General features: G+C 33.6%; 1 protein-coding gene across 2 annotated transcripts in view; it reads left to right on the top strand.

Annotated features, from left to right (window-relative positions):
* Positions 1–14,949, top strand: part of LOC148956670 (caspase-7-like) — a 48,854-nt gene extending 33,905 nt beyond the window's left edge. For both annotated transcript variants that reach the window (XM_089086620.1, XM_089086630.1), the window contains exons 2-5: positions 3,274–4,225; positions 7,254–7,391; positions 10,989–11,126; positions 12,726–14,949. In XM_089086620.1, coding sequence (XP_088942746.1) covers positions 3,322–4,225; positions 7,254–7,391; positions 10,989–11,126; positions 12,726–13,036 — 1,491 coding nt within the window. In that variant the 5' untranslated portion in view covers positions 3,274–3,321 and the 3' untranslated portion in view covers positions 13,037–14,949. The remainder of the gene's footprint in view (positions 1–3,273; positions 4,226–7,253; positions 7,392–10,988; positions 11,127–12,725) is intronic.
* Positions 14,950–19,433: the final 4,484 nt, after the last annotated feature.

The following is a 19,433-nucleotide window of genomic DNA, read 5'->3' as shown; positions in this document are numbered from 1 at the left end:
ACACTCTGCTGAGCTAAATTCACCGCAGGTTCTTGGCTAACGGGGATATGATATTGCCCACCAACGAAAGCAGCCCGGTCCCTCTCTTCTACACTAAATACCGAAGCAGCGCTTCCAAAACTCTGACCACTAGAAGAAGAATTTACCGATCCGCTTCTCTCACGCGAAATAATTTGATTGCTCTGATTGGCACGAGCGTAAGCTATCCCAGGTTCATTAAAATCATTATGGGGGTTAGCCATCTCATCATGCGTACGTTTTCCTTTCTGAACTTCAATAACTGCCCTATGCGTGACTGATTTTGATCCTTCTTTACTAATTAAACTTGCATTGTCCATTACTTCATTGCCTCTATACATATTAGGATTTAAGTCTAAATTCTGATGGTCATGGGTTCTCATTTCCTTTACTGCTATAACCTTTAGTTGTTCTCCATCAATTTCTTTCACTTTACCCAATTCACTATTGTATGCAAAAATCTTATCCCCCACAAAAAGTGTCACACCCCTCAGCTTTGCATGTAAATGGCCTTCCGTACATGCGGCTTCCAAAATTGGTATCAACTTACTGCGCACCACTAAATCTGAAGAAGTCTAATCTGGGGCTACTGCCAAATGAAACCTTTTGAAAAGTGCAGCCAAAGTAAATAGGGATTTTTTTAATTCCATAGGCGCTAATTTAATTACGACTGGTCTGACTTTCTGGTTTGAAGGCAAACGAAAAACAACGTTGATATCTGTCTACATAAACCTGGTGCCTCTTATTATTTCATTTAAACATCTAAGTATGTCCTCTTTTAGACTAGAACCCCTTATCTTTGGGTCAAAATTGTAGAGTATCACATTGCACCTTTTTGATCCGTCTTAATTCTATCTATTATCTTTTTATTCTTTGCAGCTTTCATTTTCAGCTCACGAACTTCCGCCTCTGTATTTTCTAATTTTTTTCCATTTCACAAATTTTCTTTTTCAGAGATTCTGAAATTGAAGAAAATTTCACAGATCATTTTTTTACTTTTTCTTCAAACTAGGCTAATTGAATGCTGGATCATGTATTTCCCAATTTCAGTCATATATATATAATCCACTTTTTAGATGTTCAGTGAATGAGAAATAAAACTGAACATAATATGTTCCATATTAATATTTTTCCAAATACGTTGCCTTTGAAACCATATCATCAAGTAAATAGTTGAGCCTAGTTAATGGCAAAATTGCAAAACTGTTCTATGATTTTTGTTTCGCCACATTTGCACAGGGCAAATTTGTTTCCCTAATATTTAAAGTGCTTTTACTTCCTAAAATCCATCAGTTCAAGATTAGAGTTTCTTGTTTTAAAACTTTCAAAAGTGGAAATGAATGCATCCTCCACATCTGAAAACAGGACAGAAATGGAATCATGGAAGAATAAGAAGGTATGTATATAGTGAATATAATTTTCTCAATGAAAAAAAAAAATCATTGAAAAAGAAAATAAAACTTAGTGTTTTTTTGTAATAATATTTGTACCATAACTAGATAGGTCAAATTGGCTGTAGTTTGGTCATTGAATTTGTTTGAGGGGGATCCGCTCCAGGAATCATTTAATTGTTTTAATTTTTATTTCCAGTATTTGATTGAAATTCCAAAATAGCTCCAAATTCTCTTATTTGTAAATGAAAATGCCTAATAAATTCTGATAACGTCCCATTCCTTAAGTTCTGGATTCACATACTAACCCATAAATGTAGAACTGCTACTATGTATAATACCATGCTGACTTCTTGCTATTTTTACTTTTCTAAATATTTCTTTTAACTGGGTCAAAAAAGGAATTGATATAAATGTACTGAGGATTATTACTCTTATTAGTTGCACTTCATGCAACGCCAGCGCTACTTGTCAGACATTTATCTCTGTATCAGCATGCTGTACCAAATGTCTGCTGAAAATAGAATAACATGAATTTAAGCAAATATGTATATTTTTCTCACTACTTAGAAATTTTGTGTACATGTATAAGCAGTACTAGGAGACCGAGCTTCGATTGTGAAGGGAATTTTAGACATAAAAACGATATTCAGTGTAACCCTAAAGGTCGTATCCAAGGGCGATGTTTGGGGTTTGAACCCCCCCCCCCCCCAAAAAAAAAATGTTTCTCAGACTCTTAAAAACGTAAAAAAATTTATATAAACAAATTTTTTCCCTGTTTTTTGAAGCCATTTCTGTACCCCCCCCCCAAAAAAAATCCTTTATTAAAACCGTCCCCGAAAAAAAATAAACCAAAGGTTCTAAGTGTATACTGCTACTACTGCTACTGCTACTACTACAACTGTTGCTGCTATTGCTGTTGCTATTAAGATGAAGCTTTCAAGGAGGGTTTTGGTGGATGTTGAAATAAAACAAAACGAAATATGAGCACGTAGACTGTCAAAAGAGTGTAATAGCAATATATCAAGAACTGCTTACATTGTAAGTTGGAACTTTTAGGGTATATTATGGTGGATTTTGAGCTAACCAAAAGGCACTATGTGTATTCTAATGATACTGCTACTATGGTCGCTATAACTAATGAGACTAAGGGTATTAAGATGAAACTTTTAGGGAACTTTTTTTTGGGGTGTGGGAGGGGGTTGATTAAACAAAAAAGTATATGCATGCAAATTTTCAAAAGGGTATATAAGCATTATCATAGGCAGCGCAGCGTTGCCATAGAGCTTTAATTAGTATAAACAAAGTTTGCAGAAAAATTGTGCACTGTTTAGTTAAGTTGCATTGTCTTGGAAATAATTCTTTATCAGTTCATTATTTAAAAATAAATACGTTGAAAGATTTCTTCATTTTTTGAAGAGAAAAATTAGTTGAATACTGTATGCTGGATAGTCTAGTTGAGACTAGTGAGTAGACTAGCGAAAGTAGTTGATTTGTTTCATTAAGTATTAATAATAATAAAAACGGGGTATTAATAAAAACGAATTGTACTTTCCATTGTTGATTCCCTCTATGAGATTCAGTGTATCAATTTTATGAACAACACAGTGTGAAATCCTGCAACACTCACATATCCTACAGTTAACCTATAGGTTTAAATATGTTTAACTGGAAGCACATCCCCAGGCTGTAATTTAGACCAAATCTATTTTGCAAGTTTCATGTTATGGGGTATAAGCTTCCAGTATAAGAAAAAGCCACTTTTAGTCGATTATGTATACACTTTTGCTTTTTTTTGCATCTGGCATTACTCGTAGTGCAATATCTATTTGTTTTATATTTTCTTGAAAAAATTTCTTTATAGGTAGAAAGACGCCTACCCTCTTAAGAGAGCAAAATAAGCTAAATATCTATGATGGATAATTGTTCAAAATTTGACTCTCCCAAGCGTAATAGGGAGAAACTTGTTGATTTGTTTCAAAAAATATTGATAAAAGACAAACTGTCATTTCTGTTTTTAATTGCCTCTGATGAAGCTCAGTGCATTAATTCTATTCACAGTACACTTTTAAATCCAGCAACATTTATTCATTATATATTTGATATACGTTTCTCTGGCTGTCAGGATTTATTTGACCATGAAGTTAAATTGTGTGATGCTTGTTTACTACTGCCATGTTTTGGCTATTGCAAGCACACATATCAGTCTCAAAAGAAGTTGAATCCGCTCAGAGTGCTTCTTTTCCGAGTCTATGATGAAATGACAACAGAAGAAGCTGAGCTTTTATGTTCTCTCTTTCCTCCAGTGCTTTCTAATGCTAGTAATACCAGTGTTGCCATCGAATTACTTCTCATGAGACTTATTCTCGCCAAAAGAATTAGCTTAAATGACATGAGCCTGTTGAATTTAGGTCTTCAACGAATAATGAGACGTGATCTTTGTAAGCTGATGAGTAATGAAATAGATAAGTACCCATTAGCCCAGACTCTGGTGCATACTAAAATACCATCTAGTGACGATTATTACGATATGAGTTCATACCCTAGCGGAATTTGTGTCATATTCAATCAGAAAAATTTTTGGAAAGAAGAAAGTGATTCCTTACGAAGTCTAGTTCATAACGTAAAACTAGATAAACGAATTGGAACAGACGTTGACAGAGATTTTCTATCGGAGACATTTAAATTTTTTGGCTTCAAAATTAAACTCTTTGAGAGTAGAACGCATATACAAATAATGAGGGACCTCGAAGATATATCGAGAGAGGATATGTTCGGTTGCCTAGTTGTGTGCATTCTGTCTCATGGGACTCAAGGTACACCATTTTATATCCACCTCTTTCTCTGCCTGTTTATCTTCTTTGTTTCTGTGCCTGCCTCTCAATTTCTTTCAAGTTATTTTTACTTATTTAAATATTTTAATAGAAAAAGTTTGATTTTTTATCAGTAAAGGATTTTATTGTCGGTATCTATTATAGATAAGGCTAGTTCTGCTATCCTAATGAAGGAAAGAGACACTTGGTTTTACTATTACTTTGGGTCTTCTATAGTCAAAAACGCAACTTGAAACCAGAAACTAAAAATTGAACTCCAAAAGTTTCTCTGAACGTTTACTCTAAAACTTAACTCAGTTTTACCTAATATCATTGTACCTTAGAGAAATAGAAAGATTACATGTAAATAAGTTTTGAACCATAAGAATTTTGTTCTGTTTACTGGATTAATGTTTATTATTTCTACTCATATTCTCTTTTAACTCTGCCTGTAGCTCGACGTTTGTTGGGTGTTTTCAGTCACAAGCCTGTATGGAGAAGGATCCCCATTGGGCTTACAACCCACCCCCAGAACGAGGAAGAAAATTCCTGGAAAAAACCTAGTTACAAAAAAAAAACACTATAACACTTACACTGGAATCTCCTCTATGATGACAACCCAAGCACGACCATAGACGCAAACGCTGGATGTAACATCAACTTTAAGTCTCAAATTTTAGATATGCATATCATGGTCCCAGCCTGGAAGCCTGAAAAATTGAATGTGAAATGATCCGATATGGTCCGGACTCACTTGTCGTATTTGAAATGAGCTGAACTGGGTGTGGAATCTAAACACTCCTCAATGGCTTTAGAACTATGTAAAGTGGCCACGAAAGCAGAAGAGAAGCTGGAACTGGCTTAACGTTGTCCGAGTTAACTGCAAAGACACTCAATATCTGGAAACTAGGAGACAACGTGGCTTTAACAGTCTGCCTCAACGGGCACCGTGCAAAGATGACATTAGTGGCATGCTATTTCCCCACTAACAATGCAGAAGAGATTGTGAAGTGACAGCTCGACATTCAGCTCAATGGAGATCTATGGGATGCGCTAAGACACGACATGTCATGCGTCGTCAGATATTTAAGGTGAAAGATGTAAGCGACAGTTTTTTCTGTAGTAAAGTTCTTGGCGATCAAGGCTTATAGGTAAGAAACAAGAATGGTGAGGTATTAATTGAGGTGGCTAAGTTAAACGGATTGGTTGTGAGCAGAACCCCTCTTCTCCACAAAGACATGCATAAAGAGTCATGAAACTCTGATTACAGAATAAGGAACCAGATAGACCACTTCCTAATCAGTAAGAAATGGCAGACATCACTATGTGACATAAGGACACACAGGGGAACATATATATTCTCGGACCATAATCCGGTGGTTGCCAAGTGGCGAGTCAAGTTAAGGGCCCCCAAAAAGAATTACCCGGGCTAAAAAATAGCGTTTGACTCGAAAAACTTGGAAATGCAGAAATAGGTCAATAGTTGTAAAACTAGCCAACAGATTTGAAATACTTGAATCTTTGGATGAAAGCAATCCTTAAAATCAATAAAGCCGCATAAAAATCAATAAAGAATCAATCTTGAAATCAATAAAGCCATCATACTCAGAGGTTGCTGAGGAAACTCTGGGGATTAAAAGACGCATAAAAAACAGTGGATATCACCCAAAACGTGGAGACTAATGTATGAGCAATCGTCTAAGATATTCTAGATTCTCTCCAGTATTGTTGACTCGCAGACATATATCCACCATAGCTAGAAAAAGCTATTAGAAAGAGAGTCAGAACAGGCAAGAGGCAGTATAGAGAAGTCCAAACTGATAATGCGGAAGAGACCGCAAAGAAGGTGGAATCGAGAACAGTTTTCAGAACCACAAATGAAATTACTGGGAAACGTTGGAAATCCGGTAGGCCAGTATGAGACCATGCTTGTCAACTAGCTAGAGAAGAGGAAAAACAAGGTCTGGGCGAATCACCCTGATATTCTATTAAATAGAGTCCTACCAGGTAACCCGCCTACTATCCAAGATGTCATTATTCTATACCTTAGCTTCATCGCTGGTCCACCATTGGCTGAAGAAATAATTACTGTATAAAAGAAGTTTAAATCCGGAAAATATCCTGGCATAGACAAATATCTGGTGAGATGCTGAAAACCTCTACAAAGGTCTGTCGCGACATCTGCACAGCTGTGATTAATTCCATATGGAATACCAAAGAAATATGCAAAGATTGGACAATGAGCATCCTCTCTGTGCGTGTTAAAAAAGGATATGCATCTAAATGTGAAAACTGGAGAAAAATATGTCTCTTATTGACACTAAGGAAGCTTTTATTCATGATCCTGCTGAACGGAATAAACTCCATCATGGACCAGCATATGAGACAAGAGCAACACTATTTTTGACCTAACCGGTCTTGTGCTGATGTTGAGGAAACACAAGATTCTCAGAACAATGACTGAAGTTAAGCAAGGCTTTATTTCCTCGCCACTGCTATTTATATTGATATCGAACTATATGCTCCGAACCTATGGCGGTTATGGCGTAGGAAACTGAAGAATTGGATACCTGGACTTCGTTGACAACGTTGAGCTGTATGAGACATGAAAGCAAAAGCTGTAAGAGTACCTGAATTTCGTAGGATGCATTAGTCGCATCCTAGATCTTTACTAGATACAACGAGTCTCAAACGTGACCGTGAAAGACCTTGCGATACAGCTATTAATCAGGGACGGGATGAAATATCGCAAAGTTATGACAGTAGTATTAATTCTTGACTTTTATGTGGTGACGGGGTTTTATAAGGAAAGAACTCAAGTATATTAACATTTTGAAAGTATCTCTGACCTTTGTTCAAAACTTTCTTGGGAGGGGGGGGGTGAAGATGCTAAAAATCCTTTCAAAATATAATTATTTTTATATTGTCGTTATAAATGAAAGATATTGGATATTTTTATTGTCAATCGGGCCATTACATCTTACAGCCTTCTCTTTCGTACTAGTGGTTTGTAATTACTTTTTTTTTTCAGGGCAAATCATGGGAAGTAACAGTATACCTGTAAGCCTGGACGAAATAAAGATGAAGTTTCGTGGTAGTCTTTGTCCAGCTCTGATTGGAAAACCAAAGGTATTTATCATACAAGCCTGTCAAGGTTCTGTAAAACAAGGTAAGACTCACAAAGTTTAGTCGCCATATACGTTTATGTTTGATAGAATTTTCATATACCCCTTTATAATATATATCTCGCTCTAGAGCAATTTGAAAATACATGAAAAATTTGGTGCAATGTAAAATATAACCTGAAATGTATCTGCAACGTAAATGTAGGAATGGAAGGATGTTTACGGTCTCATTCATCTACTCCTTTTCTACATATAAGGTTTCAAATATATGAAAACTGTTCCTGAATTTGAAAAGTAATTTAAATATGGTGTGGAATCCAGCTCAAGGGCTGGGATTTAAGCTTTCTGGTCTATTGCTTCATAGTCTTCATTGTTTGGAATGGAATGAGGTGATATTTATATGCAAGTCGCTCAAGGCTTAATAAAGCAAGGTATCTCTTTTCAATCCCCTGAAAGTTTTGCCAAGTAGGAATTTATATCGTGAGAACTAATCGTCTATTACCAAATATTCCGCCCCCTCGAACTGAATTCTCTTCATCCACCTTCGATCTTCTCTTGCCGCTCCCTGACACTTCATTGAGCACAAGGTAAATGTTGGCCCCCGAAAGTCAAAATGACATTGGTTGAAAACTATAGAATGGCCAAATCTAGAATAGCATTCTTGCTCATCAAAAAACATCCTGAGGAGCTTAAAGATAACAGCATCGCATCCTAAGTCATGCATAATCTGAATAATTGGAAACAGGCTCTGCCAAGAATAAGGTTTTTCAAAAAGAATTTTCCCATTCAAAAGTTAGAAAATCCTTTCAATGAATTCTTTTAACTTCAAAACCCTTCCCCCTCCCATCAGAATAAACAACAAACGAATATAGGTGGACTAGCATTTGAGAAGAAATAGCATTGTTGTGGGGATTAGATAAAAATTGTGCTCCACCTCCTGCAGCACAGAATTTGACAGTCTTTACTATCAGGAAAAATAAATAGATAATAGTAATTAGAAAAGTAAATAAGTATTATTTTAGTATTTTAAAATGGTCTGATGAATATTTCTCGCTCCTTTCCTTTCTAATATCACCTTAATTAACTATTCATTTGAGTAAACGAATTTAGATTTGAACGGATTTCAGTTTCTGATAACAAGTGTCAATTTTGTATTTTGATGCACAGAACAGAGATAAATTTGGCATTTTAAGGGATGAGATGCTGGCTTGAGCTTCTTCCGTGAAGGGATTAGACTCATATAACAAAATATTGCTAAAATCTGGAGATATTTGTTAAATTCACAAATATACAACTCAGCAATTTTGCCAAGCTTACAATACTCCCGTATAATACTACAAAATACAATATTAAAATATTAACATTTTAATATACTTTCAAATTACGATATAATATTAACATATAAGATAATATTGCAAATAGTAAGGTTAGTAATAATGCCGGTACAGAAAAAAAGATAAGAAAAGTCTCACCCAAGAAGAAAGAATATTTTTTCCAGGACAAAATGTGTAAAAGAAAAATATTAACAATTTAATATACTTTCAAATTACGATATAATTTTAAAGATAATATTGCAAATAGTAAGGTTAGTGATGATGCCGGTACAGAAAAAAAAGAGAAGAAAAGTCTCACCCAAGAAGAAAGAATATTTTTTCCAGGACAAAATATGTAAAAGAAAAATATTAACAATTTAATATAATTTCAAATTACGATATAATAATAACATATAAGATAATATTGCAAATAGTAAGGTTAGTGATAATGCCGATGCAGAAAAAAAAGATAAGAAAAGTCTCAAGAAGAAATATTTTGACTGGAGAAAGAATTTTTTTTGGTAATTATTTAGTCTTGGCCCACCTCATAAGGAGACATGTTAAGAAAACAATTCTTACTTTAAAATATGTATAATGATCCTAGTTCTTATATTATCCAACGGGAGAACCTTTATCATCAAGTCTTTCCTCTAAAATTCCTCAAAAGAGAAAAAGTTTCCAAATATCACCACGTTTTTAATTCAATGCTTAAGTTTTTTTAAATTGCCGCTTTAAATTGCCGCCTAATAAGTTCTTTTATAGATAGCGTTCATGCCGGTCTTTTTTTTTTTTTTTTTTTTAAGAGCAGTGGCAAATGGCGAATAGCAGTGTCGAAGGGCGAATAGCAGTGGCGTAAATACAAAATATTAATAACAGTGGCGAAGGGCGAATAGCAGTGGCGTAAATACAAAATATTAATAGCAGTGGTTAGGTTAGGTTAGGTTTGGTTAGGTTAGGTTACAAAAGATGCACGGAATTTTGAAGGGCGAATAGCAGTGGCGTAAATACAAAATATTAATAGCAGTGGTGAAATATTTTTTTTTAACGAGTTTTTTTTTTAATGAGCACTGGCGAAAATACTGTTGTTTTAATAAATTTTGTTAATGGCATGATTTATAACAGAATTAACAATTTCTATAATCTCAATATACCACTACTTTTTCTTTAAACACGTTTTTTGACACACGTGCTAAACGCTATCTATAAAACGCTATCTATAAACGCTATCTATAAACTCTATCTATAAAACAACTTATTTGGCAGCAGTTTACAGCAGCAATTTCAAAAGACTTAAGCATTGAATTTTAAATGTGGTGATATTTGAAAACTTTCTCTTTTGAGGATTTTTAGAGGAAAGACTTGATGATAAAGGTTCTCCTGTTAGATAATATAAGAACTAGGATCATTATACATATTTTAAAGTAAGAATTGTTTTCTTAACATGTCTCCTTATGAGGTGGGCCAAGGCTAAATAATTACCTTTTTTTTCCAGGACAAAATGCGTAAAAGAATAGAGAATTACAAAGTTATTTCGCCCTGTGAACCAAGTTGAATCAAATAATTCTAAAATAATCCTTTATAACTCTATTGAATTATTAAAGCCGTGAAAATGCAAACATTGTGTCATCTCTTGTGGAAAAAGGAACTCGTTGTAATGCAAATTGTTTTTTGAGAATAGAAATGGTTCTACTTTACGGCTTAGGAAATGATTTTTTAGGTCGCCCCTCCAAGTGAAAGCATTTCCAAGATTATTTTTTGCTTTTCTAGTGGATAGCAAGCTTGGTAAAATTATGATCAGAGACCTATAACTTTTTGGTAATTTCACATGATCACTTTCTTAATTATTCCTGCTTGCTGTTTTGATGAATCAGAGCATTTACCTGGAGGTGATGTAGGGGATAAATATTGGGAAAGGATTATTTTCTAGCCACTGTTTTCAACTGCTCACTGGAGAATGTCTGGAAAGGGGGGGGGGGGTCCATTTTGCTTTTAACTTGTGCTTTTTATTTAGGTTTCATATTTGTATTATTTTGTAAAGAATAAGCGCTTAATTTTGCGCGTTTAAGGGAACAACAGTCCCTTTCCCATATAAAATTGCCTCCTTTTCAAATTACTCAAGTTCTTGAGTTACCTCAAGTTCTCCAATTTTCTGGCGGTGCTTCAAGTTCAGGAAAAGACGGTAGCCATCTCCATATCGTTTTAGTTTTGACCTTCCTTTTACGATAAATATTATTTTTATGTAGTTGTAATTTTGTCTTATAAATGCGTATCTCCTTCATTCTTTAATTGATTCTTGGATATTTAATGAAAACTCAAATTGATTCGTAGCATCAACTGTGGTAAATAGCAAGGATTTATCGATAGAGCATGACGGACCTATTACCCCATCTCTTCCAGAATACCATGACATCTATGAAATGTACTCAACCGTTCCTGGTTATCTCTCCTTTCGAAACACAACCAGTGGTAAGGCCTTACTTTTTTTAAAATAGTTTCTTCACCCGAAAAACAGGGATTGAACTTCATATATATATATATATATATATATATATATATATATATATATATATATATATATATATATATATATATATATATATATATATATATATATATATATATATATATATATATATATATGTATATATGTATATAAAAAAAAAAAGAAAATAAAAAAAAAACTTGGATTTAGCGGGAATTGAACCTGGATACTAGGTAGGCTTCCAAATTCTGCCAGATATGTAGCGTTACGTCTCACAATGTATTTGTGAGTAGTTTTCACTTTGTCACTAAATACGTATTTCCTGTGTATAAAATTTAGTGACGTTGATTATCAGGTCACTATCGGAGAATTTACCGATGTGGTGGGGGTATTACTCCTTAATTTCTAATTTTAAAAAAGGACACGGCCTGGAAAGGAGCTGATTCAAAAAACTTAAGGGAGGGATTCTAGTATTCTAGTAACGCCATATCCAAGGGATGTTTCAGTCTTGCACCCCCTCTCCCCTCGTTAAAAAAAATTCGTAAAAACAAGTCATTTTCGCTTAATAAATGGCTAAAAAGTGCCTAAAATTTGCTTTCCGTTTTTTACTAGTCCCGTCTAAATGGCATGATCATTTTGCATCTAAATGCGCAAATATTTGAATGCTCTTCTTTACAGTTTAGGTTTCCTCTTAATTTTTTGGAGCTCCCTGTGTATTATATTTTTTTCAATCTATTATGAGGATACCATTGAGAAATGAGTTGGAGTGTTGATTGCTCTGCGCTAATTTTAATTATGACGGTAAAATCCTTTAAATAGGCAAGGAAAGGGATAAGCTCTAGCTAAACTGTACCTTGGGGTGGCTTTATGTTTGACCCCCCCTTCCACCACTTCCCTCGAAGTGGAATTTAAAAAGAATTATAATGTTCCTTATTTTTGGAAATTCAATGGCTAAAAAGTGCCTAAAAATGAATTTTCCTTGATTTGACACTTCTCCACTTGAATGACTTCACCATTTTTATGCAAATATAAAAAAGTTGCTCTTGGCAACTTACATTTCTTTTGTCAGCAAACAATTAGAATTAGCAATTTACCAATTTGGTAATGTTTTTTTTTAACACGTTTCTTAATAATAGAGCCCTCTGATAGAGGGAGGGAGACTGATCAGTCTAAGCTATCCCCCTTCCCTTTTGTAGGTGTATGCTCATTGATGATGGTTTGTAATGTTATTTGAGAAAATTCGTTTGTTAACATATTCGTCGGAGTCATTTTTCTCTCCTTTTCTCCGAAAAATTCGGTGAAAGCCTCCATGAATTAATTTCCTCTCCCATCCCCTAAAAATTTCAATTTTTTTTATTTTATTCTTTCAAGTGTAAGTTTCCTTTCCATCTTATGGTGTGTACTGTATATTAATTTCTTCTTTTTCTGTTGGATATATTCATAGACACGTTTAATATTTTTCATTTTTTTTTTAATATGAATTCATCTCATTGTGTTTATCGTTTTCAAATACACATTATCTCATTTTAAGCTTGATCTTTATTTCATCTCTTTTTTTCATCTTTGATCTCTCTTTATTTCAGGCTCTTGGTTTATCAACACTCTTTGCTATTACTTAAAAGAGAAAGGTCATCTCTGTGACATTGAAAAAGTCGGCACATACGTAAACAGATGGGTGGCATCAGCCGAAGCACGGGAAGGAGGTGAAGTTAAAAAGCAGATGCCACAATTCACTTCTTGCTTGCGTAAAGGCTTACGTTTTAACAGACACCCAGAAGGAGTTCTTGAGGCCATTCTAGATCAGCTTGAACGAGAGTTTCTTGATGTGCTAGTTGATTATTTTGTCGCTTCAAATTACAGGAATTGCCAGCCAAAAATTCAAAGTCTTTCTTGAATAAAAATTTAATGGGGGAAAAATTGACACAATAAGTCTGCCTTTTGAAGGGACATTTGCACTAACTTTTATAGGTGAAGATGTGCCTGCTGGTGGCGCATCTAGGGAGAATAGCTCCTTTGGCCTACCCCGACATTTAGAACAAAGGGTTTGAATTAAAATGTGGACTGAAGAGACTGGTCCATGGCCAACTTCTAGACAACTTCCTTGACACGTATCCTTTGGTTTTCATGATATATGGGATCTTAGTAAACTGAAACTTAATAATATGTACATCTATTCGCCTTTCAAAATATGAGTTAGGTTATCCTTGTGTTTGGTAATGTGGTTGTTACACAACAAATTACACAACTTAAAATAAAGTAAAAACGAACTCAACAGCACACTGTCTTAAGTTGACTTCGAAAACGTCCTCTTTAGCATTCTCGAAATGTTCTCTTCATAATGTTACTGTCGAGAGACAGTTTGTTGTATTAAGCTGCTAAGTTCTATTTTTCCAAGAGCGAAGACCAAGTGCTTCTTCTGACCCAAGTAATTTTAATGATTATGGTTAGGTTTCTTGTCGTTTCTGTTTCGCTTTATTTAACAGGCAGAGTTTAAATTTTTATATCTTATATTATTTGATCAGTCATAAGAGCCGTACAATGATGTAGGCTATGTTTGTCAGTAATTAAAATCGTCTAATCTAACATCTGTGATTTTGGCCTGCCTTAAATTTATGTTTTCTTAGTAAATTATGGTGTTTTAGTCTTATTTTAATATGCTAGGTCTGTAATCTATTGCTTTAAACTTCAGCTTACCTATTGGTGTGTCTTTGTTTGTGCTTTTTATTATTTATAAAATATATTATGAGGTTTTATTTATATGTCTGATGGTATGTGATTAATTACACAAGTCACTGTATAATTATGGCAGGTTTGCTACTGGACCTGCTTAAGGGATTCAAAAAATCGAACCTCACATGGGTTAGCGGTATCCACCCAAAGAGCTATAGTTGATAATAATATTTGGCCATTTATTTTATTTTTTAATTTTGTTTATATAATTTACATCTTATCTTTCTGATGGAATTATCTTGTTTTTGGGTGTTTTATCATTTGGCTTTGTTTAAAGTTGGGCTTATTAATAACAAACCGGCTAGCATCGGCTAATCTATGAACATTGTGTTTGCTTTTGGTTATTTTCCGTTAAATTTGGCAGTTGTTGCCACAGGAAATCCAACTACCACAGTTTTTGACACAGGATTCAAAATGAAAACTTTGTTTGCCTCCTGACTCCATCCTTGGTCTGTTCCTACGTAAAAACCGGGATTTTAGGCCATTTTCTCTTTTGGGTGCTATACACCTATAAAGATTGTTTTTGCTGTGCAAATCCTCTCCGTTGTTGCCACAATTGAATCTTGAAAGAGGCAAATTGAAACCATCTTGTGTACAAACAAGCCCTACCAACGTTTGTCAACACCTACATTGCCTGCAGCTAATCGTCGAGTAATACAACATAAATGAGATGAAACACTCATTCTGTTTAGTCGGGCTGTTGATCAGATATGGGCTAGTGGGAATATGTAAAAGTTTAATAATAAAATTGATATTTTTAAAACTGAGGAAAATAGGGATTCTATGAATGTGTCAATTGTCAACTAAAAGGATAAACAAAAAAGAACTGAATAATCTAAATGACCTTTCAGAAAGGTATTTTTTATGTAAATCAAACAGTTAGAAGTTTTAAATCTTGAATAAAGGTAATAATATTAATATTAAATAAAAAGAGATAGAAAAAATATCTTGATTAAGAAACAACCGGGACTGCGGCCAGTAGAAGGAAAAGAGAAACGACGTGGGTATTTCACCTATACAAAACAGTGTTTTCAACACTAAATGTGGACGAAGAAGAAAGATAAAATCTATATAAGTAAAAAAAATAAAATATCTATACTGGTTTTAGTGATGCTCAATCGCAGTAGCATTAATTATATATATATATATATATATATATATATATATATATATATATATATATATATATATATATATATATATATATATATATATATATATATAGTATATATATATATATATATATATATATATATATATATATATATATATATATATATATATATATATATATATATATTGATTTTAGTTTGTTTTTATCTTTTTTATTGCTTTTACTTTTAGATTTTTAGATTTTATCTTTGATCTACATTTAGTGTTGAAAACGCCTTGTTTTATACAGGAGAAATAGACACGTTGTTTTGGTTTCTCTTTTCCTTCTACTGGCTGTAGTACCGTTTCTTCGTCTTGATATTTTTTCTATTTTTTTTTTCATGGTTGGCCGGTTCGGCTTTAGATCTTTTATCATATTCATATTAATGCATAGCTTAGATTTTCGGCAGCGTTAATCTTTTGCTAAAGCAATCATGAAAGTTATACTTCTAGAGATTGATGATGATTTTCTTTTATTAAAAATTGAATTCCTGGTTTTTCCTAGTTTTTTGAGATGTGACAGCGTAAGTTTCCAAATAACAAATTTTTAGAATTAGATTTCATTTTTAGTATCCTTGGTACTTTGAGGATTTATTCTCCCTACAGTACAAGTTTGATGTGGTGTTAATGAAGTAAACAGCTTTATTCTTCATGTTTGTTTTTTTTGTTTTTTTTTACTATTAAATTTTCTAGCTCCTTATGATTTACCTTGATTTTATTTCGCCTTTTGTTTTCGTATAGAATTTTTTTTCCCAATTTTCAATCCATATTCGAATTTTAAAACCCAAGATTTCTACAGCAAAGAATTTATTATCGTCCTCAGTTGCTATTTTTTTTAATTATAGTTGATTCCTTTCTTCACTAAAAACACAAATTGTTTATGAACGATTAGTACTTTTCTGATTGTTTGGCTTTCGAACAAGATGAATAAAAATTACAGTAAATAACCGAGTCAAAATCAAAACGGAGCAAAAATTAACATAAGTAGGGCTGACAACCCCCATGACTTCTCAAGACCAGAACATAATTTGTACTTTACTGAAAAAAAAAATGACTGTGGATGGTCAGTTTAATATACAGATGCTGATGTTTATTCCTTAAAGTTTAAATAACTTATTTTAAGTAAAAAAAAAAATTACAATTTTTATAATGTATTTTGTTTTCAGTAAAGTGCAAATTATATTCTGGTCTTGAGAAGGTATGTGGGTTGTCAGCCCTACTCATGTTAATTTGCTCGTTTTGAGTTTGACTCGGTTATTTATTGCAATTTCTATTCGTGTTGGGTTTCATTTATTTATTGATGGTGATTTGTGGTAGTTGTACGCTTGAGAGGTTATTTGACTTTATTTCTACTCATTTTTGGCCTAGTGGAACTCTTTACTTTTCTTTTAAAAACTCGTGTTGTGGAAGAAGTTCTTTAATTTTTGTTATTTTTTTAATGACATAGTCATTTTCATGGAAAAGATAATATTTTATATCTTTTCGGTTTTTTTTTTTCATAAGAATCCATTGTTTGGGTTGCTATTTGTATGTTGGAGAAACTTTTCAACAATGTTTAATCCTGACACAAACTGTATTTTTTAATTCAATTTTTTAACTTCTGAAGTTGACCTGAAAAATAAAACCTAATATCATTTCCAAACGATGCCAATATTCCTAAAGACTTAGTTGCTGGACCGTTCTACTATGCTGAACAAAATGGCTGTCTCAAAATTTTGACTGGCTGCATTCGGGAAATGAATGGGCTTTAGAGAAGGGCTGCTTGCCTTCCAATCTCTTTTTCAATTATATTTGTATTTTCCATAATTTTTATAAAAATTATAAGACTTTAGGTAGCTGCATGGCTTGATCAAGTTTGCATTAGAAATGTTACTAGTTGAGCTAAATACTATGAATTGTCTTTTATACCTGTGTTGGCCAGAGTTGTGAAGTCTCTTATAAATTATAACTGATTCTGACTCCAACTCTTATGTCCATACATTTTCAATATATAGCTCCAACTCTGACTCCATTCGGCAAAAATTACTAAAACTCCGACTCCACAGCCCTAGTCTTGGCTGATTCCCAGCTGCCTCTCATTGGGTAGATGGGATCTGGTGTAATTATATAAATCTTAGAGTTGAGGAAGGCCAGCTCTTTATTTTGTGCACACCAAGTACCCTTTTTCCTATTCGCAATTTTGCAGACTTTATGTCTGGGTTAGATTATAGTCATACCTGATATTAGAATCAAAATTGCTCCAACTATAGGACCAGTTATTTATCCTGTTTGTAGCTTCTTGAGTTGAACATGGGGAACCAAAAGTTGAAAAATGTACATCAGAAGAGATAGAGAGACAGAATATGTCAAAAAAATCAACTCGGCAAAAATGATATCACAGCAAAGTTGAATAAAGATACGAGTTTGACTTTGTTAATCCATTGAGGAAAGGAAGCTTTATTTACTAAGAAGAAAAAGAAACAACATTTCAAAAAAAACTGGTCAAATTTCAGCTTATGATGCAATTAAGTATCCCTGACTGCTTCAAATCATCTTTTAGTTACTTTGTGGATGTGAAGCATTGCATCCATTGCACATATTGCATGCTATTGCTTTATATCCTTTTATTTTGCAATTAATAAAACTTCTGTATTTGTATGTTTACTAACCTTTGCCATAAGCTTCAAAATTCATGGGGAAAAAATTTGAACCTTGAATATGTGGCTTATATTAAGTTTTGTTAAGTATTCTCACTTGTAAAGCTAGATAAAAATGTCGGAATTTTAAGAAATTTTAATTTGTAATCATAATGATCTTGTTTTCAAATTTCTCATAATTTATTTCTGTTGCTCCACATGGCTTTATACTTGGCCTTTTGATTTGCATTTGATTAAACCTTTTCTTTCACACTTATCAGCTTTTGCTGTTTGGATTCAACTTGGCATAATGAAGGGGGGAGATGGACTGAACATAAGCGTTCAAAAGAGACACAAAGTGCCTACTCATGATCTACGTACCTGATTTATACCTTATACTGACTTTCTTTGTGTGCACAGCAGTAAAGGTAATATACAGTAGCGAAAAGTCCTATACTCTCCATTGAAATTTTTTTACACAGACCTAAAACCACACAAGCTTCATGACCCCACCATCGCGCCCGCGCAATGACTAATGTTTCCGATGGAAAACCAAGTAGCAATTGAGACCATGGTTTTGACGTATATTAATTTAAAAAAGTTTCCACAAAACAAATTTTTCAAAGAAAAGTAAACAGCTCCATTAAGCCAAGAATAAGCAAAAATAAAGTCAAATAGTCTCCAAAAAAGCCTTTTGGAGACCCAAATCAACCATGCTCCTTTTCCCAATAATAAAAACCTTATATGCAATGAATGTGCAACCTGTATAACTTACAGCCCTTGTCCTGGGAGTTGTGGAGGGGAGGGGGTATATCAAGCTTGCAGGTAGTTTTTGACCTTTGGACTATATTGAACAAAATTGCTGCCTCAAGATTAAACTCGAAAATCTCGATCATCCCTAAGGTTCTATGACTATCTACCTTAGTGGTGCCCTAGCAGTATTATATTTTTGCAGTGATTTTTATTTTGGTGTGCTATGCAATCCCATTTAATAGCAAAATATGTATTAAAATCCATATTTTGAGCAAAACATTTTTTTTTGTAGTTTCAATCAGTATTGAGAGGTAGGGGACATCTAAAAATGGCAAGGGGGCTGGTTTCCCTCTAATCACTCTTCAGAATCCTCAATATACTGAAAGTTTCAACTTAATACCATTAGCTGTTCCTACATATTTTTGATATGATATTTTGACAACAAGCATACACATTGTGTGTTGTTATAGGGTCCTTTCTAAGACTAAAAAGAGATTGGAGGGCAATCAGCCAGTCTCTCAAGCTGATTTATTTCCCAAACCCATCTAGTCAAAATTTTGAAACAACTATTTTGTTCAGCATAGTAGAACGGTCCAGCAACTATTTCTTGCGGGATATTGGGCATGTCAAACCCCCACAGTTACGCCCAATCTATAGATTCTTATAGAAAAAAAAAACTGAAAAGATATAAATTTTTTTCTCATGAAAATGACTTTGTCAATAAAAAACGAACAGAAATTCATCTAAAAAAACTTTTTCCACAAAACAAGTTTTTCAAAGAAAACTAAAGAGCTCCATTAAGCAAAAATGGGCAGAAATGAAGTATAGTAATCATCCAAGCGTAAAACTACCACAAATCACTATCAATAAATAAATGAAACTCAAAATGAACAGAAATTAGAATAAATAGAGTAAAACTCGAAACGAGTAAAAACTAACATTAGTAGGGCTGATAGCCCCCCTGCCTTCTCAAGACCAGAACATAATTTGCGCTTTACTGAAAACAAAATAATATGTTTAAATGTTTTCACTTTTTTTAAC

The sequence above is a fragment of the Artemia sp. Qi Xiang Cuo genome, chromosome 1 (genome assembly GCF_049724085.1).
Source record: "Artemia sp. Qi Xiang Cuo chromosome 1, ASM4972408v1, whole genome shotgun sequence".
Lineage (NCBI taxonomy): Eukaryota > Metazoa > Arthropoda > Branchiopoda > Anostraca > Artemiidae > Artemia > Artemia sp. Qi Xiang Cuo.
This window is presented reverse-complemented; position numbering and strand designations above follow the sequence as displayed.